Source organism: Paralichthys olivaceus, chromosome 24 (assembly GCF_024713975.1).
Source record: "Paralichthys olivaceus isolate ysfri-2021 chromosome 24, ASM2471397v2, whole genome shotgun sequence".
Classification (NCBI taxonomy): Eukaryota; Metazoa; Chordata; class Actinopteri; order Pleuronectiformes; family Paralichthyidae; genus Paralichthys; species Paralichthys olivaceus.
In genome coordinates, this window is record NC_091116.1 from 222,998 (window position 1) to 248,481 (window position 25,484).

Here is a 25,484-nt window from a genome sequence, read left to right on the forward strand (position 1 = left end):
AATGTAAAATATTAACACGGCAAAAAGAAGAGATTTTCAAATCCTGAAGCCATCACCCATGAATCCATTGTCAAATTTGGAAACTTCTTTTCTAACAAAATTATTAGATAAATGCTTTTTAAACACAAGTCTTGCTAAAAAAAAAAGGCGATTGTTTACTTTTCCATTTGTCATTTTTTTCCTCCTGTTACTTTCGACATCACAAACGTGCACCATCATTTGCACCATCATTTTTTATATCGTGCAACACTGGCAAGACAAAGAGGCAAGATAACTTTTCAGTTTCTGGCTCCTTGTTCCCAAAAAACAATAAGTACACCAACATTCACGGCTATGTACGCACCAATGCCCAGAAGTTCAATCTGTATCATATGATGTCACGCCAGAAAAGGTGCAACATAAGCGTCAACACTGCCAACATGAAGAAGTAATCGGCATGTTCACATCACTACTGATCGGGAATTAATGCATTTATCTTTTCTTCCTTTTCATAAATCTTAAATTAAGCAGATCGATTAATAAAGCTGGTGAGCTGGCTAATTTCCATTTCCCAAAATGTCTGATCTAGCACCTGAAGAACAGAAGATAGGTTTGTTCAAATAAATACATTTTATAAGCTCTGCAAAGTTAATCATTGTCTGGAGCATTGTGAGGAATTCCCTCCCATCATGATAGACATTATCGGTTTCCACCCATCTGAACAAATCTGTTCAGTTTGAATTACAATTGTTTAGTGAGAAAAAATGAGCACCGGCCACGTGTGTGTATGTACGAGTGTGACTGTGTGTGAAAAGAACTTTGAATGGCTCCCCTGCTTACCATGCCGACGCTGTGGCCTGTCTTCTGCCGTCTCCCGTCTCCCACGGTAACCAAGGCCCCTAGCTCCCTCTTATTGGCTCAGCCATTGAACTCCTGAGCTAGAGACAAAAGGCAAGGACCCAGCACTAGTAATTCCTTATCACAAAATCCCATTAGCCTCAGGGTTTTTCAGGTTTTTCCTCATTAACCCACACAAAAGTAAAGTGGAAATCACCATACCCGGTCAGCTCAGCTCCTACCGTGAGGCTGACTATACACCCCCTAATAACATCACTTTGCCCCAGCTTGTGCTGCATTAGTACGAGAGTTTTAAAATGTGCACTAATAAAATCCCCCCTAAATAAAACGAAAAGGTGATGTATTTTAAAATGGCAGTGCTTCATTATCAAATTCATCCTTTTCAAAACATTTTATACAAATAATTATTTCTGTGATACTGTTGATAAATAATTCATTAGCCTGTTATGTGGCGAGTACCCTATTAATCTAAAGGGAGATTACAATGATACATCAGCATAATAATCACAAAATAAGTATCACAGAGAAGATGAGAAAGATAATGAAATCATTCAAACTAAACTTACCTACTTCCTGCTGCACAGATGAGATCTTCGAGAGGATAAACATGACGTCGGAGGTGTTTTTCCAATGGCTCTGTTACTGCAAGCAGATATAACAGATAGTTATTAGAAAGGTTCTGTTACTGACAAACAGGCAGCACATGTATATTTCCATTGAGACTCTGTTCAGTCAACCAAAAGCAAAATTCATAGTTGTGTAATATCCGCTGATAGATGGTCCCTTTATTAGACCTCGAATCTTCATAGAAACACTGCACACCCGCTCCAAGCAAAAAAAACCTCATGTAGACACTGGTGGACCATTTCTATTGCAGAGTTCAAAGGGTTAATATTTCTCCTAACCCATATTCCAGTAAAAGTTTCATGGAATTCTTTCTCATTTTATAATGTAACGCCCTCAGAAAAGTCAATTAAGAGACATCTGGATAAAACAGAACCTACTGCAGTGTATCCAGTCGACGTTTCAGCTCGGCACTTTCTATCTCTCACCTGTCACCCTTCCTCTTGTCAACAAATTGAGACGTTGTACAATTCAGAGATTCGGAGTGTGTGTGTGTGTGTGTGTTGGACAGCCCCAGCAACCCTCGAAGTGAAACCTCTCAGCATACTGAATGGGCCTCGATACACCTAAGGCAGTAATCACTGCGGTTTCTGCCCAAGTGTGTGTGATAACCGGCTCTATGAATTCGGATTGACAGACAAAGGCCTAATCGCTCCTCAGCTCCAGCAGCCAAACAGCTCAGAGGAAGTATTGACCCAAAAGCACCATAATCCCCTTCACCTAACACGGGCAATTTCATGTAATACCTGTAATAACATGCATTCAGCTCAAAGCAGATATCAAAAGAGCTCTGAGCATCTGATTTGGAGAGGTGAGCCATGTGAGTAGAGGGAATCTGCACAGCATATCAGTCTGTGATGACAACATCGTGGCCCAGACTTTATTTCTTTTCAACTTGTCCCTGTTGCTTTGACTTATCTTCACTCTCGCCCTCTGACTTAATTTGTAGAAACTGTGAAACATATGGAGACTTGTACAGTAAAGAAGAGCTGTGTGACGGCCTTTCATTCTTTTCTTTGTGTGACTGTTTGCTGTTGTTTAAATTGTTGGAATTATGGTTATTTCTGTTTTGCCTGCATGTTACATTACTGTACTTTTTTTTTTTTTTTACCTGTGATGCTTCATGTCCATCTCAGTTAATGGTGAGCAGTTAACCCTCAAAATTGACTGCCAACAATAATTACGCCATGGGAGGCAGAACTGCAGTATTTAACAAAAAAAGTCTAAAAATAATATAGTTCAGTTGTCAATCACCATGTTTCACAATGTTTTTATTGTATAATTTAAACCAAACTTACCAGAAGACACTTGAACATACATCAGTGTAGAAGTACCTGAAATGACAGAAAAAACACAAACATTATTTGACGTGTACTTAGAAATCTGTAAAATAAACAGTACAAAAGCTTTTCCACTGTTATACGCCACTACAACTGTTGCATCTAAATCACAAATGGCACAGCTGAGTTGCTCTTGCTGTCTGGGTTTGTTCCTGCACACTCAGTGTGTGTTTAATGTGAGGCTTAGTCAGAAGAAGTGGTGCACATGAGGGAATATGTGGTATTCTCTGTTGGCGTTGGGATAAATCCACACAAACGACAGAAAAGATCAAGAAAAGAATCATTTAGGCATTTTCTGCAAATATATACAAAATACACACTGTGTTATGGAGAGAACTAATCTGTACCTACGTAGTAGGGATTAACAAGAAATGATGCAAACATATACTATTAAAGGATATGAAAATAAACAGCTTGAGCATTAGGGAATGGACACACACACAGTTGTTTGTTGTGGTATTGCTTGAATCTAAAGCTTTCACATAACTTGTAATGATACCTCTTGTTTTACATGGTTTGTTGCATTTAATATATAAGCAGCTTTACAGTAATAGTAAAATTCTATTGTTGGATTAAGAGTATTTCTTGGGTTTCATTACATTAGATTGAAATCAGAAAACACACACACACCTGATTTTGTATTCATGTCACAGAGTCTAATCAACCTTCTCATGCACTCGCTGCTGCACAGTTACACACACTGCAGTTATATGTTGTACTTGATTCTACGTATACAAGTGTGTCTGTCTATGTGTGTGTGTATGATCCAGGCCTTAATCTGTTTACGCTGCAATTTGATAAGGGTAGGGGTCGGGGGTTAGGAAAGTAGTAGTTATGCCTAGAGATATGTGTGTCGATGTAATGTCTTCTGAAGTAGTGTGTGTGTGTGTGTGTGTGTGTGTGAGAGCATGTGTTTGAGCGACAGTGAGCAAGGCCTCTATCATCAATCTGCATATCTGCATATTAGCACTGGACCATCCCTTTAATTTCCTACAGTGGCTGATAACCATCGCCTGCTCTCAGCCTCTTTGTCGCTCCCACACACCACTCCGAGATTTCAAACAAGAGTGTGTGTGTGTGTGTGAGACAGAGAAGAGACTCAGAAAGGTTGTAGGCTGATTAATACCGTCACTTTTTTCTGTTGCCCAATATCGATTTATATTTCTGTTTAATAAGTGAATCTGTGAGATATTACAGACATGTTGTAGAGGGTAGAGAGGTGGAGGTCTTCATTTCTGCACTTTTAAATGTTCCTTTAGCATCAACATAAGGATCAAATCTTTTGTTTATATATTTGTGTCTTGTTTTATATTACATTTTACATTGTATTAATTCTTCTTTTGTTCTGTGAAGTGATTGATAATTGATGAGTCTTAAATTAGATGGTGAAATGAACTGTTCTTTTATGACACATTATGGTCATGTAATTCAGATTCATTTAACATTGTATTGTAAAAATCCAAAAAAACAACAAAATGTGTGTTAAATAAGTGTGTTTGTGTGTTTGACAGCTCCACAGTGATAATTGTGTCACCTTAATTAACTCTGTGAGGTCTGGGCATGTGGCCTTGCAGCCGCCTGTGTGTGCACGTGAGTACCGAGTCACATCGCATCGGTCGGAGGTGAATGCTAATCTGCTATTTGCTATTATTCTCCCAAGACCTTGGGTGTGACAAGCAGATGGAGGTGGAGACGGGGGAGCAAGAAAGCGGCAGAGAAGGAGACAAAGTAGATAGGGAGGTTATGAATGGAGCCTTTGTGTGAGTGTGTGCGAGTGTGTAATGGCACTAGAAAAGAAAAGGTAGTGCAAATTTAGAGGCATGAGAGGAGAGGGTGCCTGCATTTGAGGGTGAAAGAGGAATAATGTGTCTATGACCATGTGCATCTCAGTACAGGGCTGAGTTCCTCCACAGCAGAGATACATTTGACTAGATTTTCATTTTACTGCTTCTCTCCTGCTTTCTGTCAACATCATTATATAAAGTAGTGTTTGCTGGTCAGCTGCTCAGACTCGTACTCTGCAGCGTCCAGGTGTGAATGTGTGTCACTAAGTATTTTGTCAGTGAAACTTTTATTCTAATTCAAAGATGTGAACAGACAAAATCCAAATGATGGAAATAATTCTTCCTCTGTTCAAGGCTGACAGATACCACAGGTGGAATAACTTCAGTTTTTATTGCTAAGAAGACAGGAAATGTCGCTGATCAAACTTTACTTGGAGTCAAACTAATCCATTTTCTCTCTTAAACTGCAACGTTTGAGCCTGAAAACCTTTACAGACCGCTCCATGTTCACACTGAAGAACTTAATTAGTTAATAATCATATTTTTCTCTATTCCTGTTTTCCAGGACGAATGAAAGATGGCAACTAACCATGAACTTCACACAATTCTACTGAAAAGATGTTGACTCATTCCAGACACAGACCTTACTTCGAAAAGGTTACTTACAATTTTTCTTTGTGGGCTTTCAAATTTTGCTAGATCAGTTTAATGAAGTCAAAATAAACAATTTTTTGCTTAATTTTACTTTATTAGTTCAGTGAATCATAGGTTTAAAGGCCTTTGTACACAAGACAAACATCCATTTCTGCCATTAATTTGCTCATTACTAATAATATTTTTCTAACCATGTTCAGTCAAGTCTTCACATCAGCTGCATTTTATTTATTATTTTTTTCAGACCAAAGGTTTCGCTTCCTGCATATATACATCTAACGAGAATGCAATAGTAGAAGTGAAGTCTTTAGCCATTGCTATTGTTATTTTTGTCTTTAAAAGGATATGATGTAGCTAACGTGAAGCCAGGATTAAGCAGCAAACGACAACTCCTCTTGAATAAGTTTTTTTTAATCCATAAAAAAGTAAATATTTCTCCTAATCACCTCAAGCTTATTGTGAATAGTCTCGTTTAAATTCACCTCAGAATTCTGAGGTGAAAGGTCTTATCTCTTTCAGAAATGATAGTTTGATATAAACTGAAGTTGTGGTGCTAACTTTACTTCGATATCAAAATTAATACGATTTAATGATGCAGCCAACTAATAATGGAAAAGCTTTTGTATCTGTGGTCATTGCTTGGATCTTCCCTTGACCAAAACTTTTTTTTCCCCCCATCTCTGTGAACCTGGCCAAGGCTGATCTCATAGAGTGTGTGTGCATGTGTCAGTGTGTCTCTTTCAATGAGATAACACAGCTGATCCTGTACAGAAGGAAATCTATAATGTTTAATACCAAGGTCAGAGTTATTATTTCTCTCTGTCTGCCAGTGCACTCTTTCACAATAGTTGGATTTTTTACCCCTCAGTGAAGAAAGGTTTTCAATCAAACCATGCAGCTGAATGCGTGCTGGCAGCATGTGTGAGGTGAAGTGTCAATACCTCCAGCTGCACCTTAAATCAGCAGCTAATAACCACACATCTATTCAATAAGGACTTCTCTTAGTGCCGTTTGAATGAGGCAGAAATTTCTGCACTTTTTGTTTGATTAACAGGATCAGACTTCTACTATTTTGAGTTCAACCCGCGCACTTTAACAAATACACTTGTAGAAAAGTTAGCTTTGAAAGCATGTGAAATTCTTATATTCCTATTGCTCAAGAAATGTCACAAAAAGATCAATAAATTCAACCTTATTCTATTGTTGTCCAAAAACTTCTAGATTTCTTTTATTAACTATCACAGACTGCATAAAATATATATATAATATATAATATTACATTGATACAATTAATCAGAACTTTCATTAGTGTTTGTGTTTAGCAGTGAAATTCATTTCTATGGAAAAAATATTAATTTAGCTTGTAAATGACAAACTATTGTATTTTTACAAGAATGAAAAGAGAACATATTCTAACTAGAGCTTATACGGTTTATCATTTGACATAATCAGCAAAAACTTTCTTGAACAATTTGGAAGATTTGCAGATAATATTTTTGGACACCTTTGGGTTGGGACTGTTCAAACTATTTGACAATTTGCACCTTGGACCCTAGAAAGACAATAATCTGCAGCAAAAACATACTCGTTCTGCACATTCACCTTCACAGGACAGGACGTCTTACCGATGGTGTGGCGTCAGGAACTCAGTGCAACTCAGCAGACCAGAGGAACCTTTGAGAGATGATAGAGGACGGAGAGTTTGGGGAATGAGAAGAGACAAACAAGTAGGTTGGTGTTTATAGATCTATGACAGTAGTTGTTTTAGGTGTAGTCCTGATCCTTCTGAATTATCTGTAATTCGAGAGTGAGGAGTACAACATCAAATAATGCAATATTACTTTTTTGGCGGTAGAGATGGTCAGATGGTAATAAAAAGTTCATAGTTCAGAATCAACAGGCAGCTACAGCAGTGAGTGTGTCCCTATAAATACATTTGTGTTGTCTGACAGTCTGAAAGAAGCAGTAATGGACATCTTATCAGTATAGCCTGACAGTATGTGGTATTACATAGTGGTGTGTGTGAGTGTGAGTGGGGGGGATGCAGAAGCAATAGACTGCTGACAGCACAGTGATGAGATGATAACGTGCGTTGGTCATGCTAGAGACAGACAGAATGATGGACACGGCTGTTTTCGCTCTTATCCTGATCATCTGTCCAGTTCGACTGACTGAGCAGTGACGCTCTGCAGTCTTCACCCAGTCCACCTCATTATGCACATGGAGAAAGAGATGTGGACGGATGGATGGAGGGAAGAAAGTTAGCAAGAAATTGAATATTTGTCAACATAAAAAGGGGAAAATGTTCGATTTACATTAGCTTAAAAAAGAAGTCTTCAGGATGCCTAAAAAGGTTTTAAGGAATTTTTTTAACTTACAGTGTGAGGAGAACTACATAAAATTGCATTAACCATCTTTGAGAACAATGTATTTGACATGAAGTTTGTACCTGTATTGCAGCCAGCCACCAGGGGGCAATTTAAAGTCTTTGGCTTACTCACGCAGTCTATGGACAGGACAGATTCATTTTGCCAACCTGTGCGACAGCTAGCTTGTTTTAGTGGTTCTTCTGTACACTAGGTTACTATTTCACTGTATTTCTGGTTGTGCACGTTCAGTGGTCGCTTGAGCACAGTTTGTAACACCGTAGACTTTAAAAGGCAGAGAACACAAAGGGAGATGGAGTCATGGCAGACAAAGCTTTGGTTTTGGTCAGAGATGTTGGAGATAACACAACGTCTAGTGTCGTAATTATAACCGCTGACACCTTGGCAGTTACCTTTTGTTTTTTTAAGGCATTACCTTTTTCACTGTCATCCTGTATAGAGTAGAGCCGAGTTTCATATAATCAGGCCCTTCACCATCCTCCTGTCGTCCTCCTGTCATGCTCCTGATCCCTCCATCAGTGTTGTGTCACTGCTTTTATCTCATCACCCTCGGCAACCTCTCCATCTTATTGTCCCACTGCTGCTATCCGGCTCTTTGTTGCTCTGATGAGGGTCAGCAGGTCAGCTGAAGGGCTTGTCATTAGCTGGGTGTGTGCACATGTGTACACAAGATAATAAGGTACTTAAATGATCACCGTGAGGAAACCACGGCACAGAGGGAAAGTGGAACAAAGCATCAAAAGTAAAAAAATTAATTAGAAGTAAACACATGTTGAATGTAAAGAAAATTCATTTAAATGAACAAATTTAGTACAAAGCAATGAAACTGCAAATACATTTACACACTTTATTCTGTACACCTCAAATATCTGATGCAGTCCAATACAAATTAATAAACAAAATAATGTTTTTGGAGACATATTAATTTACTGAGGTGGAAAAAACCTTGTAGTCAACACCATTGCAAACTACAACCTCAATAATACTTAACATAATTATCTATACAAAGACTACATTTACACGTACAGGTGTACCTAATAAACTGAGTGCATGTTTATATCAGAGACTTCAAAAAACTAATAGAAATTTAAAAAACTAAAATAGAATATGTACCTACTTTAATCATTCCTGCTCTTCCAATGCAAGTGATGAAGGAGCCAATCCACAGTCTTCTCCTGAACTTAATGTAAAGGTTTAACAGTTGCAGTAAAAACCCTGGACACCTGAGAAAACACCCAACAAGCGACAACATTAAGCAACATAAAAACAGGCAGTAGGTAAAACTATATCATAAATAGATTCTGTTTCTAATGACTACATCCTGATTAGCAAGAACAGCCAAAAACAACAGCACCATTAACGTGCAGAGAAAATCAGTGTTGAAGATGATCAGTGGGGTTCACCCTATAAACAAATGCCAAAATGAATCTGCAGCAGGTTTGCACGTTTGTTTACTAGATTTACTGACTTTACATATTCCTTCAGCAAAAATGAGTCAGAGATAAGCCTTAGCTACTTTCTGTAAGAGATTCTCCAGTTTTGCCACATGAGACGGAGCTTTCTCTCTGCAGACGCACACGTGTCTATGGGTCTTGTTCAGTTGTCTCATCCACATAGAAGCTGATGTAGACATGAATGAGCTCCTAACTTATTTAGTAAACAGCTGAAATCACAGGCATTGTCTCTAACTTGTGTGCCTGGTTATTACGTCAGTCGACGTTGCGGCTGTAAACATCAGGATTGTAGAGCAGCGGTTTGAAAATGGCCTGGATGGGACTTTTTGTTACCTCCACCAAGGAGGATACGTTTTCACCCCGTCCGTGTTTGTTAGTCAGCAGGATTATATTAAATCTTCTGATAAGATTTCAATGAAACCTGGTGGAAGGATGCAGATTTGGATCAGCAAGAGGGTGCAGGAATTTCTTTATCACTTTCTCTGACATTGTGAGATTGCATTTTAACATTCATAATTTAACCAGGGAGTAATTCATGGATCTTGATGCAGAAAACAGGCATATTTAAGAAACTGATGTGTGTGTATGTGTGTGTATGCGTGTTCGTGTGAGATATATTTTGTGCATCTTGATTGAATATAAGTGGCGTGTGCTCTATCTAACCGTTCTAATTAACATTAGTGTTAATGGACGGTGTTTCAGTCATGCTTCCACAGCAGAACAGCTTCATTGGGAATCCTGATGTATTAAAATGCTATATATTGAAGCAGAGCGAGCAGGCGTGATGAGCACATATGATGCAGTCATTTACTAGGTTGTAGATTTTGACTTATTTCCTGACACATGGAGTAACACTGCCAGGCTTTTCCTTCTTTCTCTTGCCTTCTATGCTGACCAGTTGCTCTCCCTCTCGTGTGCTTTATCCGTGTCAGTCACACAATAGAACCCAACAGGAAAGTGCTGACGCTGTGGTGGTTGCAGAAAACAAACAGCATCGAGAGCTGTCCACCATCCACCCAGGGAATCACTCTGCTCACATTTGGATATTTTCATCTTAGAGATCCTGTTTTATGTTTAAAGATAAACTCATTTTCACATAAGTTACTTTAGAAAATACTATGATGACAAATATCTCATGTTAAAGTACACGCTATTTGGAAAATCGTGCTGAATGAAACTTAAAAGTATTGACTGAGGAGCACTTCAGGCTGTGTGTGTGTGTGTGTGTGTGTGTGTGTGTGTGTGTCTGGACATCAGCTTATTGTGGCGGCTGGTAATGAGAGCTGGCGTGCGCTGCTACCATTGCTGGGCTTGTTTGTTTAGGTGCTGCTGTTCTGCGTGTGTATTTACATACATGTGTACGCCTGTGCGTGTGTGTTTTTTGGATGCCTCTATTTGTTCAGCTTCGCTCCGCTTTCTCAAGGTTGGCTCATCGCCGCCAGGAGACAAGTATAATAGTGGTGTGTGTGTGTTTGCCTGGGGGAATAGAATCTAGAGCAAACACACGTGTCCGTCTCTTTCCCAGGTGGAGTTGGATGAATGAATGGGCCGACAGTGATATTGACAAGCCGACCGCTGCTCATGTGCGTGTGTCGATCTAAAGCGTAGCAGGGAGGGAGAGGCATTTGTGGACTGACAGTTTAGGTGCGTTATAAAAGTCTAAAAGAGAACTAGAAGGTCACTCAGAGAGCACATACCTCTGCCAAGGCCCAACAGTGCTTTTATAATATTTCTGCACCAATCTTCACATGCCTGGGTCTTTTCATCACATCCATGAATTTATTCTGACAAATGTTGGGATGTAGTGGATCTGCACCAAAATTAAATCGGTTCTTTTCTGACAGATACCACATCCTTCAACTAAGTTTCTTGGAAGTCCGTCCTGTTGTAATATTTGTTAAGGAAACAAACAAATGAACACAGAGGAAAACATAACCTCATTGGCCGGAGTAATGTAACATGTTTTAAAGTTGAAAGCCTCTTAGAGCAGCTAATAGCCCAACCAAGTAAATTATTATTCTGTTTAATGTTGGGACAACCTGTAGATACTGTATTTTATCGCCTGCTCGTATCACATGATGTGTGTGGACCAATCATGATTGAGTGATAGTACCTTTAGTAAAGGTTAGACATATTCTTTAAATACTATATTATATGCTACAGTATTAGCTTGTAATCATTACAGTAACTAATGGTCCAGTTGTTCCCTGTAGACAATCTATAAAAACCCTCACTTGTAAACAGGGACAGAAAGAGACAGAGGAAGCGACGGTGCATCTCTGTCTCTCTGCGTTTCTAAAAGGGAGGGGATAAAGGGCCTTTTCTCCGCTGCACATGCCAGGCAACTCCCAGCAGCCTCACTGTTGACACAGCCACCACAATGGGAACTAAAGGCCTCCCAATGCCTCCTATTATGAGCCTAACCCCAGGCCCAGTCACTGCACTGCAGGGTTATCCAGTGCGGGCCAGCCAGCATTGGCCAAAGCCCCTTGAATATTAGCCTGGATATATAAGACTACCTCCCAGCCCCCTGCTGCATTGTTCAGCATTATTCTGCTCCCACAATGGGACATCATACTTTGGAAGTAATTTTCAAAAAGGGGAAGCCGATCAAAATTAATGGCACTTATTGTTTCTCTTTTCACACACATTGCTGAGCGGCCTGCCCCTCCCTCCTTTGTCGCTTTCTGCCTGTGTAGCCCTAAACCCCGGGGTTCATTCACGTCTATTATACGGACAAATTAAATAAAACCCAGTATGGGTTGGAAGGGGAGCGGAGAGCCACGCTGACCTTCGCTGGTGGAGTAGGACAGTCAGTGATGGGAGGAACAGCATGGAAGGAAGGGAGAGGTGGGCAGGTCGAGGAGTGGAGACAAGGGAGAGGCAGAGGGGGTTTGAGGAAGGCAGGAAGGGTTGAGACGGGTCTGGGTGGAAGGAAGCAGAAAAGGGGGAGAAGATGCTAAAGGTGGAGACAGAGTTTAGTTGGTCCTCACCAGGACTTCTGTAGATGGACACGTGAGGTTCTGCAGGGAGAGGAGATGCTGTGGGACAATCTCTGTCACTGCGAGGCTGAGAGCACTGATGGAAAAACATCTGCATCTAGGAACAATGAGAAGAAGTTGAACATTAACTGGAGATTACATGATCATCATCTATTTCTTTCTTCTTCACCTGTTCATCATTTTTCTAAAAGACTTTTAAAAAGTGTAGAAATATCAGAGCTCATCCAGGATGGATATATGGAGAAAAAAAAGTTCTCAAATTGCCTTTTTACTGTTTTGATAGATGGACGTCTGGAGAACAGAGTGAAGGTATGTTGCTGCTTGTGAAAGAGGGAGGGTCCTGAGTTGGGTGTGAAGGTGTGTTTCTGTGTGTTAGAGGTAGGTAGCCGAGTGCCATTAGCTTTTTAGGCTAATCTCGTTTTTTATGTTAGGTGTTGTTGCATTTAACAAAGGAGTAATCAGCCTGTGTGCTTGTTGTTGGTGTCACAGAAGAGTGACTTTTCACTGCAGTATTTGATTTTCATCCTCCTCTCTCACGATCCTTCAGATTAAGCTGGCGACCCTAACCCTAATAATAAACTCTTGTCTAGACGGCAAAATAAGAACCTCAAAAACAAACATTTCAGACATTTAGTCACAAATAACTCATACATAGTCTCTGAAATGCTTCTGAAACACTTATATGTAACTCACATTTCTAAAAAGATAAGACCAAATTAACAGTTTTTACCTAAATCTATTCTTACCTGCAGATCAACAAATTTCCAAGATTTAATCAAGCGTTCAAGAGCAGAAAGACTTTCTGAATGGAGAAAAGGATGTGAGCGGGTTAGAGAGGAAGAAAGCAAGCCACAGGAGAGGAAGATGAAGTGTGGGACAGCGGTGAAAAGGAATAAGGAGGGAAAGAAGAAGAAAAGGTTGTTGGGGGACAGGGGGAAAGGATAGATGGAGGAGAGTTGCTCTTTAGGGTCTTTGAAAGCAGCAGTTCCTGGCTGGGAGCTTGACCCCATTTAAGATGGGCGAGAGACCCAGAGACGAACTGTGAAGGAGGTAGAAAGAGGGACTCCTCAGCCGCACACTTAACCCTCCACAGGAAGTCCTCATTCTTCCCAGAGTGAGACACCCCCCACCAACAGCAGAAAAACGAGGAAAAAGCCCTCATTTAGGAAGAGTGGAGGAGAGCGAGAGAGAGGACCCCCATCCTCCTCTGAGGGGGTCCTGATATCAAATCGTTCCCTCAGTGGGATAGAGAGAAATGTCAGGAAGAAGGAAAGGTTCTGTCTTTTATCATTTTTATTTTATATTGATTTGTTTGTGCAGAGACTGTAAATGAAGCCATATCAGCTTCTCAGTATTTTGTGATGTTGCAGCTTCACCTTAAAGAGCAACTTGTTTTTCATCTAAAGCTAATACACAAGTTTTATCCAAAACATTGGAAACACTTCTCTGTGGTGGAGCCTGGATCCACTGTAATGCATCCAAGTAAAAAAAAATATGAAGTACAAAATAAATACTCAAAATGTCAGTGACTCATTTTGGCACTGGAGGAATGTATTTTAGTACATTTACAAATACTAGATCCTCACTACAGATGAGTATTTTCAGTGTCCCTCAACTACATTTCAGAGGAAAATATTTTATTTGCATGTTATTTAAATATAGTAAGTATTAAGTATGATATATTGATGTGCTACACATTAAACTACCCAACTCCATTTAAAGTAGTTCACTTAGCTCTACCTATCTCTGCTAAGTGCTGCATTTAATACTCTTTTGTACATAAATTATTATAAAAGAATCCATTAGTATAACATGTAAGGAGTCTTGAAAAGAGCTACTGGGCTGCACAAAGAGCACCTTTACGTGTTGCTACTCAGTACTTTTGCTAGTTCTTTGTACTGTAACCACCCCCTTTATATTTGTACTGTATTTAAACACTTAGTGTGTAGTTAAATGTAGTTGTAAATGGAAAGTTGAGTAATGACGCATGCCCAAGTCTTAAAATAAATGCCTGAAATGTCATTTGAGTTAGAAAGTTAGGAAAACTTCATTCAGGTTTTGACAGTTTCACAAGGTAGATTCAGAAGCGTCAGTTAAAATCAGTCATGGTGGTGGGGGTTAGGTAATCCTGGCAGCGCAGCACAATGACAGTCAGCTGTTTTCTGTGCTGGTGTGCAAAACAGGCATCTGTGTGTGTGTGTGTGTGTGTGTGTGTGTGTGTGTGTGTGTGTGTGTGTGTGTTAGAAAACCTTTGTAAAAGTTATATGAAGTTTGTTTTTTGTTTCAATATTTTACGATATGTTCCAAAAACTGTTTGCTAGGAGTGTTGAACTAGTGTTGAACTAAACAGACATAAAATTGAATTATGATCAAATTGGTTATAAGATGAGTTATTAGATTGTGATGGATCATGGATGTGATATAAAGAAGCTGCTTTAAGTCTGAAAATATTTGCCTTTCTTCAGTTCTTCGTTAAACCTCTCAGTGTTTGTGTTTTATTAAAGGCCACTTTACATGTGGCAGCTCAATTACTGCAGGTCACTTTTACAGTCTCAGAATGAAAACTGCAGCCAGCATAAACACTGGCCGAACAAACAACCCAGTGCAAACAGGCAGGTTCAGAACTGGCACTGAAAACAAAAACTAGGCCTTGTCATCTGAGTTTGACCCCAGGTTCAGGGGTTTAACTTGAAGCTCTATTTCCAATGTAAAACCTATTGATCAGAGTAATGACTGCTGTTGGATTCATGTGGTGCAGTGAAAGTGCAAATACCAACACATGTTAAATCCACACTGTGATGGGTGACATGTATTTTGTCAGTTATGTGTGTGTTTGCGTTAGCCAGACAGGTTGGACTCATGCAGATCACTTTGATGTGGTCAGTGAGTGTGTGAGTGTGTGTGTGTTGGCTGGGACCGACTCTGGCCCCTCAGTGGGACTATCATTGCTGGTAATCCTCTTCATTGTCGACTAATCTGTTTTTGCCGAGGTCACTCCATCCCTGCCTCCCTCCATCACCCCCACCTCTTCTACCTCGTTCTTTTCACCACTCCCTCTCTACCACTTCTCCATATGCCATATTTCCCTCCCTCGCTCACCATCTACCATTCTTCCTTTAATAACACTAATCTTATTTCACAGAGAATCCAAGCTTTCATGTTTATCTCCCGTCTTTTTGAAAATCAGACTATTAGTGAGAGATTATGGATCTTCCTCCTTGTGTTTTATCTTCTCCTCTTCCTGTCCTCCACCTCACCTCAGATAAGATAAATAAATAAACACAATTTATTGTTAGGAAAGTGAGAATGTTGAAACAGTAACTCCTCTACTGGGAATGGGAAAGCAATCAATCGTCTTTTAGGCTAGTTCACAGGCATAATAGAATATTGGGGACTCTAGTGTGAACACAACTCAGGAAGAGATGGACGTTTTCTTAGTTTGGACAGAGACAGGCTAGTTGTTTCCCTCTACCTCCAGTCTGTATGCTAAGCTAACCTTGTCTATCCCATCCTTCCCTCTGCTCTTGTATCCCCCGATCCAATCATTTCATCATTTTCAATCCTTCATCTTACCTCTGCTCTCGCCACTAACAAACCACAATCGCATTTCATCTCTCGCGCACGCACACACACCCACCCACACCCACGCACACCCACACACACCATATTTCTTTATATCTGGAAGCAATCAGTGATAGTGTTGGCTGCTCCTGAGCATCTTGACAATACTGGCAGACGGGGAGGCCGCACATGCTCTAATTAAATTAAATGTGTGTTTGTGTGTGATTTTGGGGGGGTGATGAGGGAGGAGAGGTAAAAATAAACTGTAGCTGTGGCATCAACACTGTTTGACCTGTCTGAAGCACATATGGAAGAATGAGAGCAAACAAAGAGCTCAGCTGGAAGTGTTAAAGGTCAAAGACGGATGCTCATTATTGCCGCTGCATTAACATCGTCATTAATCATTTCTTAATGATCTTTGTTTGCTCTGGATTTCTCAAACATCACTTGTCAAGTTTAGGTTCGGTTTCCCAGAAAGTGTTTAAAACAGCAAATGTAGAAGCTTTTCTGATCCTCACCTCTGTAGTTTAATCCTAATAGATTAGACCCTGTCACCAGATAGGAATGTTGACATGAAGGAATTTTGCAGAAACACTGAATGACTAAAAAATAGATATAGTATCATTCAGATCAGGAAAGAGTTGGGTTATGGAAAAGAAACTGTGAATATTTGGATAGGTTTAGCCAAATGGTTAAGGAAAGATCAAGGTGATGGAAACATAAACTGCTGAAACAGGATGAGATTTCCCTGCTCGTCATCTACATGAAAGACACGATTGCTGTAAAGAATACTTAGTTTTTTTTAATCCTATAGTTTAGAATTCTATATCTTCCCATTATGAAGAGTGCAACTGATTAATCTGATGTAAAATGTACAGTACACAGTTCTACCTTAAGCACAGTGTCACATGCAGACGCAGGAACATCTGTTTTGTCTCCACTTTGTTTCAGACTATCATTCCTATCTGCCCATTAGAAACAAGTGACGTGGCCAATAATTAACAATAATTGTGAGCGTAGTTGGAGAGAGATGCTTGGAAAAGACTGGAGGCCGAGTTTATATAATGACGCGTACAGCTGAATCTTTCAGTTCTCACACACGGAGCAGATCTGAACATGTCGGGAGCTTCCAAATAAAGCAGAGCCAACAATCTGTCGTTTCTGGTTTGTTCTGTTAAGATGCTGCAGGTTTCTGTGCGAGAAATTACAGAATAAATGATGTTGAAGCTCCAGCGTAAATTCTCAATTCTCCGTCTCTCGTCATCTTCGGCAAAACCCATTAGCACAGCTCTGTTAGCGATCGTCTTGTAAACTGAGGCCCCAGTCATTCATTAAGCATCAATCAAATTACGAGGTGTGATGATTAAATGATGAGTGCAAATGCTTAACAGTGTTCGGAACATCAGGCCACTTTACTGTGACACTTGAAAATGGAGGGAATGGATGGAAGAAAGACAACATTAGTCTCTGTGTAGCTGGCTGGAACTGGATGGCTGCAGATGGTTATTATATTCATGGAAGTTATTACGGAGAGTGAATTTCAAAACCTTGAAGTCAAAGCTTCTCCAAATGCTGGTGGAGCAAAGAGAATTCAGAGTGCTCCTGTTGGCTCTCAGTCATAGTTAAATTATGCTTTAGTGAGGAATTCACATTTTGTTCCTATTATGAGACTCAGAAAGTACCAATAGAGATTGAGTGGAGCAGCTCTTGTATTTTTAAGAAAATGTATTCTTACTTTTTGCTTTGCCTTATTGTCAAATTTCTGATTACAGATTCAATGTAAAGATGGACGCTAGACAAGTGATCGCCCCCTGGTGACCGGCAGCAGTAAAGGTCATTTTTCTGGTAAGTTTGGTTTTAATTATTTATTCAATGCTAAAATAACAGGCTGAGACATCATGATTGACAGCTAAGACTGACTCACGTATGGTCGAGCATGTGAAACAGCACGACCTTGATACTGAGGCTCCATCCCTTGATCGCTATCGAGCAGAGTCTGACTCCAAATCATTTAATCACCTAAGATGGCAGCGTTCTGATCTGGGATCTTTTGGCTTAATTTCTGGATAGTGGGAAGAAGTGGAGACAAGTTTTCCATCTATATACAAAGTATGTGTTAACTGCTTTCGCTAACTACATTCAATTGTGCTGGCAGCAAAAATTGTTGGTAATATCACTTTAAATCCAACAGCCGCACAAACCAGCTGTAGAGCTGACGCTGTTGTATTATGTGGGATGAACACAGCATTCAGGTCAATAGCGCCGAGCCAATGTTGAAATTACATGAGTCAGAGTCTTCATGTACACATCACACAGTTTAAACAGGGCCCATAACTAAATTTGACCCATGGCCTCCTGGCAGGTTAATCCAACCCACTCTTCTTCACTAATATCAGTAATAAAATAAACAGTAAAAGACTGAAGAGATACTTGTTAAACTTGTTGAATTACTTTAGAAATAGAGAGAACACAAGGCTTTCAGAAAATACTTATTTAAAGGTCATCACAACTATTCCCATATGATTAGAAATAAATTCTCCTGGAAACGGTTTCATTATGCTGCTGTTCCATTTTACAGTTTATACTGAAAGATTGCAGAGAGAAGAGATTTCTATGTCAAGAAAATATTGAAAATATCATTTCACTGTAGTTCTGTGAGTAGTGAGTTGCCCTTTTATGAATATCTAACATGACATACAGTACGTCATAGCTTAATGCTGCATATAGACACTGTGTGTGTCTGTGTGTGTGTGTGTGCTCTGTCAGTGCTGCTGAGCTCCAGTAGAGCTGACAGCTTGCTGTGACAGAGAGCCTTAAACAAACCCACTGGGTCAGCCGCTGCACAGGAGAAATGCCTTTGATTCTACTGGGCTAGTTTGTGTGTGTGTGTGTGTGTGTGTGTGTGTGTGTGTGTGTGTGTGTGGATTGTTGGCTTTGAGATTTCCTCATTGCTGTATGTTTTATCTCTACCTCTTTTGCTCTCTTCTGCTCTGACCAGACGTGTGTGCTGAGAAAAACAAAGTAGTGATATTATATGTACTATGTTGCTAACATACCCCCTCGATTTAAGTCAACTAGCCGAAAAAAGACACCCGGAAAACATAATTGCTGAGTCTTAATTCACTTAGCTCCAAACTCAGATGGAGTTTCTTTCCAATCTATAATCAAGAGAGTAGTGTTTCATTGAGAGAGCTATTTCTTTATTTCAGATTGTCTAGTGTTCTCCCACCAACCTCTCTCTCAAACGTCCATGTGTCTTAACTCAGAGATGTTGTTGCTGCACAAACATCTCCTGTCACCAGCAAATGTTCTTTCAACCTACTTTGTGATAAACATTGTTTGTTTGTTGCAGGTATAGAAACTGTATGGAGAGAAGAGGTCTCACCAGCAGCTCACTGTTGCAGGTTCTTGGACACAATGGTTCCTGCAGAGTGGACACAGTCTTAAACTGAGCAGCAGCTGATGCGACACCCTGCACGTCCTGAGCAGCTGATGAAGACAGACACAGACACTATCAACAAACACTTTCACATGCACCAAATCACACAGTACTTGGATGCATATTGGACTGCAGCTGTATGATGTCTCACAGCTCTATACTCCAAATAAAACCTGAAGTCACCTGAGGACAGCAGGAAAATCCTTCATACATCGCTCATGCAGTTTGTGGACAACAAATACTGTGTTAAAGTCCAACTGAAATCAAGTTGAAGGTTGTTTATGTCTGTAAGTCACATTGACTGAAAGCCAGAGACTCTGAAGTACAACCAACCACCATCAGCTCTCCTGCTTCAGTCTCCTTCTTATCTCATTAAAGATTCTTACCAAGAAATTCGGGCCCTGCAGCTTCAGTGGGTCCCTTTCCTCTTCTAATATACCTGAGGTGAGCACATGTATCTACAGTGGGTATCAGGATAATCTGTACTCAACTTTTACTATATTTTACATATTACTTTATTATGTATCTGCAGTATTGCCTCAATTATTTTGTAACTGCACTTTAATTATTCATGGAAACAATGTTAGTTGTTAAGTCATCAACAGTGATTATGTTTCTAGTGAAGGGCTGTCACAATAATCCAATATTGATCATTAGAATATTTAAACAAATTAATTACTGATATTGTGTCAATACGTTTATCTATTGGCTTAATCAATCCAGCCCCCTATTTATAATTTCTATTTTAGTTTTGATTCTGTCACTGTCTGGTTCACACTTATTAGTTATTAGGGTACTTTTAATAATTAGAAATATGTGCTGAGCAAATCTAATGTATTTATCTACCGTCTAGTTGGAGCCATTGGAGGACGTCAGTTCACAGACAGTATAAGTCACACACAAACAGAGAGAATAAGACACAAAGAGCTGAGATCTGACAGCAGGGACAATGATGGGAGTGGGGTCTTCTGTTCACTTATCACACAAAGCCGACACGCAGGCATCACAACTCTGAAAAGGTCAAAATGATCCAGGCTGTAAGTGAAACCATCCACCTCTATGGAAACTGATTCCACCTATTATTATTATTTAGCTTTCTTTTGGAGTCAAAGCTCCATTTAAAAGTATAGAACATTGCTGTGAAATCAACAGATAAAGACTCAACATTAGAAAACTATGGTCACTGACAGGATATTATTATTTGCTCGATATGAAACATTTCTGTCGATGCTCTGATTGCATTTCCTCCTCATGACGGCTGATTTTCTTGCTGCTGTATTTCCTGTGTTTGAAAGCTACACTGTGCGACCATGTGTTTCTATGCTGGATGCAGGGGGGTGGGGGGGCTGTCACAGTGCACGCAGCGCAATTCATACAAGCCACTTAACAGCACTATAGCCAACTGGTACAAGGCAGCGAGAGGAAAATCCAGCCGTGCCAACGTGCCAGTGTAGTTTAACAGCTCGCTGAGAGGCGGGCTGCACCTGACAGATGGCACTTTAGCAGCATAATCCCAGAGGGCTGAAAAGATCCTCCACAGGACGGGAAGCCAGTGAAGCAGGAGGACACTGGAATACCCAACAACATACGACTATGTGTCAAACATGAAGCTGCAAAGATTCACTGATGGTCAAAACAAACCATCTGCAACAAAACAGACTCAATCAATCCAATTTAGCAAAAAATATAACCCATATATAAAATTAGACATTTGTTTCTGTCATGGTTCATATCAAACTGAAAATCTTCACATTTTGGACAAAGTTGATTTAAATGTGAGTATTGAGTAATTTAACAATATAGGTTCTAATATGAGCCCTGTGTCATACAGTCCCAGATTAATCAATTCTTAAAGTCTGACAGATTATAATAAATTGATAAATCATTACAGGCTAATTAAACATTTGTCCCCTGTGCTGCTGGGTAATTGTGATAGGTGTTTATATAAGGTTTTTATATGAGCTATATTAGTCATAATGTATAAAAGTAATATTCAAATTCATTCTCAAAATTGTTGTTTTTCTGCATTGAGTCAATTTACTGAAAACAAGTACAACAAATATCTGCAGATTAATCAATAAGTAAAATATTGTTTTTTATACTCTATGTTATTTTCTATTAATAATAGAAGAATGATATATATTATACCTTTGACAAATTCCACATTATCCCAGACAGAATCAACTAAACACTGAATTGCAGTATTGTGTGTTTAAAAACAGTCGTCTCTCCTCAACAGATCATGACAGACGAATACATTTATCCTTCAGAAGAATTGCTTTGCACCATCATCCTTGATCCTTGAGACCAGGTGATGTGAGGCCTGAAGCAGCATCAGGCCTGCAGCTGCTTCACATGGGCTTGTACTTCATCAGCTGATTGAAAATGCTCTTATTTAAAAACCTATACTGTCTCTAACATTGATCACAGCATTACTGTGGCACTTTTTCTGTGTGGGGGTTAAACCTCTCCCTCTGTCTCTCGTCCTCGCCACACAGCGCTGGGGAAACAAACAAAAGGGGTGCTTTGAATGGCATGTGCTCCAGGGCGTCAGTCATCTGTTCCCTAGCAACGGGCACAACAGAAAAGCACCTGTGGCTCTGAATAAAAGGCTGCGGAGCCCTTTAGTTTGACCAGAAACCAGAGGCAAATTGAAAAATAGGTTTTCATATGAGATGTGTAGAATAATCCCAGAATAATCTAACTGAAAATTATAGATCATAAGAAATTAATATGGATTGTATATTAGTGGGTTTTTAATTAGCTATCTCAGCATTTTAATTCAGAATGTAACAGTAGATTTTAATGTAGGCAGAAGCCTGTTTTAAAATTCAAACCCAGTTAAACCAGATGAGTATTTCCTGTACTTGATGGTGACCAAGGTAATTAAGGCCATGATGCGTCATTACTTTATTTTTACTTAATTTGTTATAATGAATTTACCAAAACAGTATTTATCATTTAGATTATAAATATATGAAATATATGAAAAGAAGAGGAGACAGACTCCTGAGTGTTTGAGAGCACATGTGCATCAAAGTGTTGACATGTTGTGTTTTCATCCACACGCACTAAATACGGGGAGCCTTTTCTGGGGGGGGGGGGGGGGGGGGGGGGTCTCTCGCTTCGACGTCACCAGAACCTCGTGCAACTGCATGCAAATCACGTCTGCGCTCGCGCTTCTCCATTGGACGTCTCTCGCTCATTTAGCTGCGGTGGGAGCGCGCGTCCCGGGCACGCTCCGGTAACTTTTCCCTCAGCTGCGCTTCAACCAAACTCAAAGCTCCGGCAGCAGCTTCCTGTTCTTCTGACAGGGGAGAGGAGGAGGAGGAGAAGTGAGGAGCAAGTTTACACCTCTGAGGATTTCATCCCGACACCACAGCAGCTCTTCATCCCTCTCTCGGTGCCTCTTCATCCATCTCTTCCTCGGAGGTGCAGCCGCGCAGGGCCAGCCTGAATGTGTCTGTGTGTTTGACTCAAGTTGGGTCCTGTCAGACGAGGTGAATGTACAGCATCATGATGGAGACGGACTTACATTCCCCCGTGGTGTCCCAGACCAACCCATCCAACCCGGGGGGACACGGCGGGCCCGGAGGCAAAGTCCCCCAGGAGCGCATCAAGAGACCCATGAACGCCTTCATGGTGTGGTCCCGGGGCCAGCGCAGGAAAATGGCACAGGAGAACCCCAAGATGCACAACTCGGAGATCAGCAAGAGGCTGGGGGCCGAGTGGAAGGTGATGACGGAGGCGGAGAAGAGGCCGTTCATCGACGAGGCGAAGCGGCTCCGGGCCATGCACATGAAGGAACACCCGGACTACAAGTACCGGCCGCGCAGGAAGACCAAGACGCTGCTGAAGAAGGACAAGTACTCGCTGGCCGGGGGGCTGCTGGGCTCCTCCGCGGGGGTCGGGATGGGCGGCGTGCAGCGGCTGGACAGTCCCGGCGGCCACGCAGGGGCCAACGCGGGCTACGCGTCGCATGTGAACGGCTGGGCGAACGGCGCGTACTCCGGTCAGGTGGCGGCGGCTGCGGCGGCGGCGCACGCAATGATGCAGGAGGCGCAGCTGGCGTACACGCAACACCCGGGCACCGGGGGTCACCCGAACCATCACCCGCACCACCACCCGCACAACCCGCAGCCCGTGCACAGGTACGACATGAGCGCCCTGTCGTACAGCCCCATCTCAAACTCTCAGAGCTACATGAGCGCCTCTCCGCCGGGATACGGCGGCATCACCGGCTACACTCACCAGCACCAGGGCTCCGGCGTGTCCGGGGTGATCGGTGGGACGTTGGGATCCCTGGTGAAATCTGAGCCCAGCGTGAGCCCCCCGGTTTCCACAGCCCGCGCGCCGCCGTGCGCCACGGGGGACCTGCGGGACATGATCAGCATGTACCTGCCCCCCGGAGACCCGGCGGGAGACGTTCAGAGCAGACTGCACGTGTTGCACCCGCAGCACTACCAGAGCAGCGGCTCCGCTCCGGTCAACGGGACGGTTCCTCTGACGCATATTTAAAACCAAATATTTGAACTGTAGATGTGGAGCGGGCTGCTGAGGATGAATTGTAAATTATAGGCGGGTATAGCCATGAAAATGCAATCACTTTGAACAAACTTATTTTTATTGTTTCTATTTTCTTTGATCGATTCTTGTCTGTCCGAGTTAAAGCTGATCTGCTCTCTGGAACAGGGCATGCCAAGTTTAACCCCATTTAAATTATAACCCGTGCAGGCTGGTGCATTTTTTGAAGTTTTATTTTATTTTTCCGACTTTTCTGTGGAATTACAGGCACCAGAGTGTGAGAGCTGTTTAATGAGGGAGCCGCTGTGCAGGATGTGTTTCAAACAAGTTTCTTGGCTGCAGTTGACATTGATTTCCAGTTTTCATGATTGTAAACATGTGAGTCAGTCGGTGTTATTTGAATTCGTTTTTGTTGTTGTAAAATCTTGTAAATTGTGAATAAATAGGCCTCCTGAAAACGCCTTTTATCTAATTGTACACATAATTGACTAAAGTCCCCGCTATGGGGTTGCAGATGAAACCGTTTTGAGTTTAATACATTTTCAGATAATTTCATTGTGGAGAAAGTGTTAGTGGGGTTTTTGTTTTTGCAGATTTAAAACAATTCCAGTGTCTGCTGTTCATTAAGATTTATTCCATGTAGGAAATATATTAAAAATACTATTATCCCGTCAAATCTCAGTCCAAATTATCAAAAATGTAATTGGCAGCTAAAAAAGATTGACATTAAATTACAGACGGATATGTTTCCTAATCCCCTTGAAAACAGGGATGTTATTTATCAATTTGGCTTTTGATTGATTATTTCTCTTATTATTTAAAATGATGCAAACCTGATCACATTTTGCTTTTCTTTATGACCAATCTTGTTTTTTAAAGACATCAGTTCAACCTTTTTATAAGATTGCCATATTAAGGTGATGGAGATTATTTTATTGGGGAAATTACAGGTTAAGGGACTCCATTTATTTATATGTTAACATTTAAAATGTCCTGCCTGGATCTCTAATTGTATCATGATGTTTGATATAGATTTATTTGCAGTTGTTTGAGGATTTTATTTCCAGGGAGAAGAATGTACAAAATATGAGCCTAATAATTTCGTATTTGTCTGGATTTTCTATTTTTAAATTTGGCCAGCCCCTCTATAAATTTCATGCTTTATTGTCAGTGTTTAATGGGAAATAATTAATTTTCCCTTTTGTCTTGTAATGTGTTGTGTTATATGTTGATTTCCTGTTTTCTGTCTTGAAAGTTGTGAAGATTTTTGTGGGAAATCTTTTATGAGCTGGCCTCATGGAATCACTTGCATCTAAAATATGACATGAGAAGGCCTTTCTGTCGTCTCATCACTATTTATTTAACTGAAACAATTTGTTTATTATCTACGTTTTTGTTTCGGACAACTTGAACATGCAAGATTTATAATTTTAGCTGATAACCTTGACAGTCAGTCTCAATTTAACAAAGGAAATGTCTATATAATTGCACTCAAAGGCCCAACACAGCAAAGTTTCTCTTTTTTACCGTCCTGCAGGGTCATGACCTCACTAATCTACGTCTCACTCCAAAATAAATCCGACAACAAGAGTATCCGGTGGTCAATGAATGACTAATTCTTCAACTGGCCTCAATTGGGCCCATTTCAACCTCGTCTCCACCTGAGTCCCTGTTCTCCAGCACAGGTCCTCAAGCTTTACCTCTCTGCACACCCGCAGCATCAAACGCCAGTGTGAGATTCTCCAGGTTGTTAAATGATTTCCGTCTTTAATTTAATGTCTGAAACGCTAGAGGCCCCGGGGATAGAAAGGGAGGAGTGAAAGAGCATAGAGGAGGAGGAGGGAGAAGGCGAGGAGGGGAGGTTTTTGTGTTGGAGGA

At 40.8% G+C, this 25,484-nt stretch overlaps 1 protein-coding gene and 2 long non-coding RNA genes across 3 annotated transcripts in view; 2 read left to right on the forward strand and 1 right to left on the reverse strand.

Annotated features, from left to right (window-relative positions):
* LOC109640069 (uncharacterized) overlaps positions 1 to 25,484 on the reverse strand; it is an 83,994-nt gene that overhangs the window by 36,690 nt on the left and 21,820 nt on the right. The window contains exons 3-10 of the long non-coding RNA XR_011240283.1: positions 19,029 to 19,132; positions 12,074 to 12,179; positions 8,744 to 8,849; positions 8,042 to 8,308; positions 6,842 to 6,913; positions 2,760 to 2,795; positions 1,404 to 1,479; positions 820 to 917 (exon numbers count right to left, since the gene is read on the reverse strand). This is a non-coding gene — a long non-coding RNA (uncharacterized lncRNA). The remainder of the gene's footprint in view (positions 1 to 819; positions 918 to 1,403; positions 1,480 to 2,759; positions 2,796 to 6,841; positions 6,914 to 8,041; positions 8,309 to 8,743; positions 8,850 to 12,073; positions 12,180 to 19,028; positions 19,133 to 25,484) is intronic.
* LOC138406939 (uncharacterized) lies at positions 12,252 to 19,133 on the forward strand. Its single transcript, XR_011240282.1, has 3 exons — positions 12,252 to 12,391; positions 17,416 to 17,488; positions 18,996 to 19,133. It is a non-coding gene; the product is annotated as an uncharacterized lncRNA (long non-coding RNA).
* On the forward strand, positions 22,275 to 24,068 carry sox1b (SRY-box transcription factor 1b). Its single transcript, XM_020103862.2, has one exon. It carries the CDS (start codon positions 22,587 to 22,589, stop codon positions 23,598 to 23,600), a length of 1,014 nt encoding a protein of 337 aa, XP_019959421.2. The 5' UTR covers positions 22,275 to 22,586; the 3' UTR covers positions 23,601 to 24,068.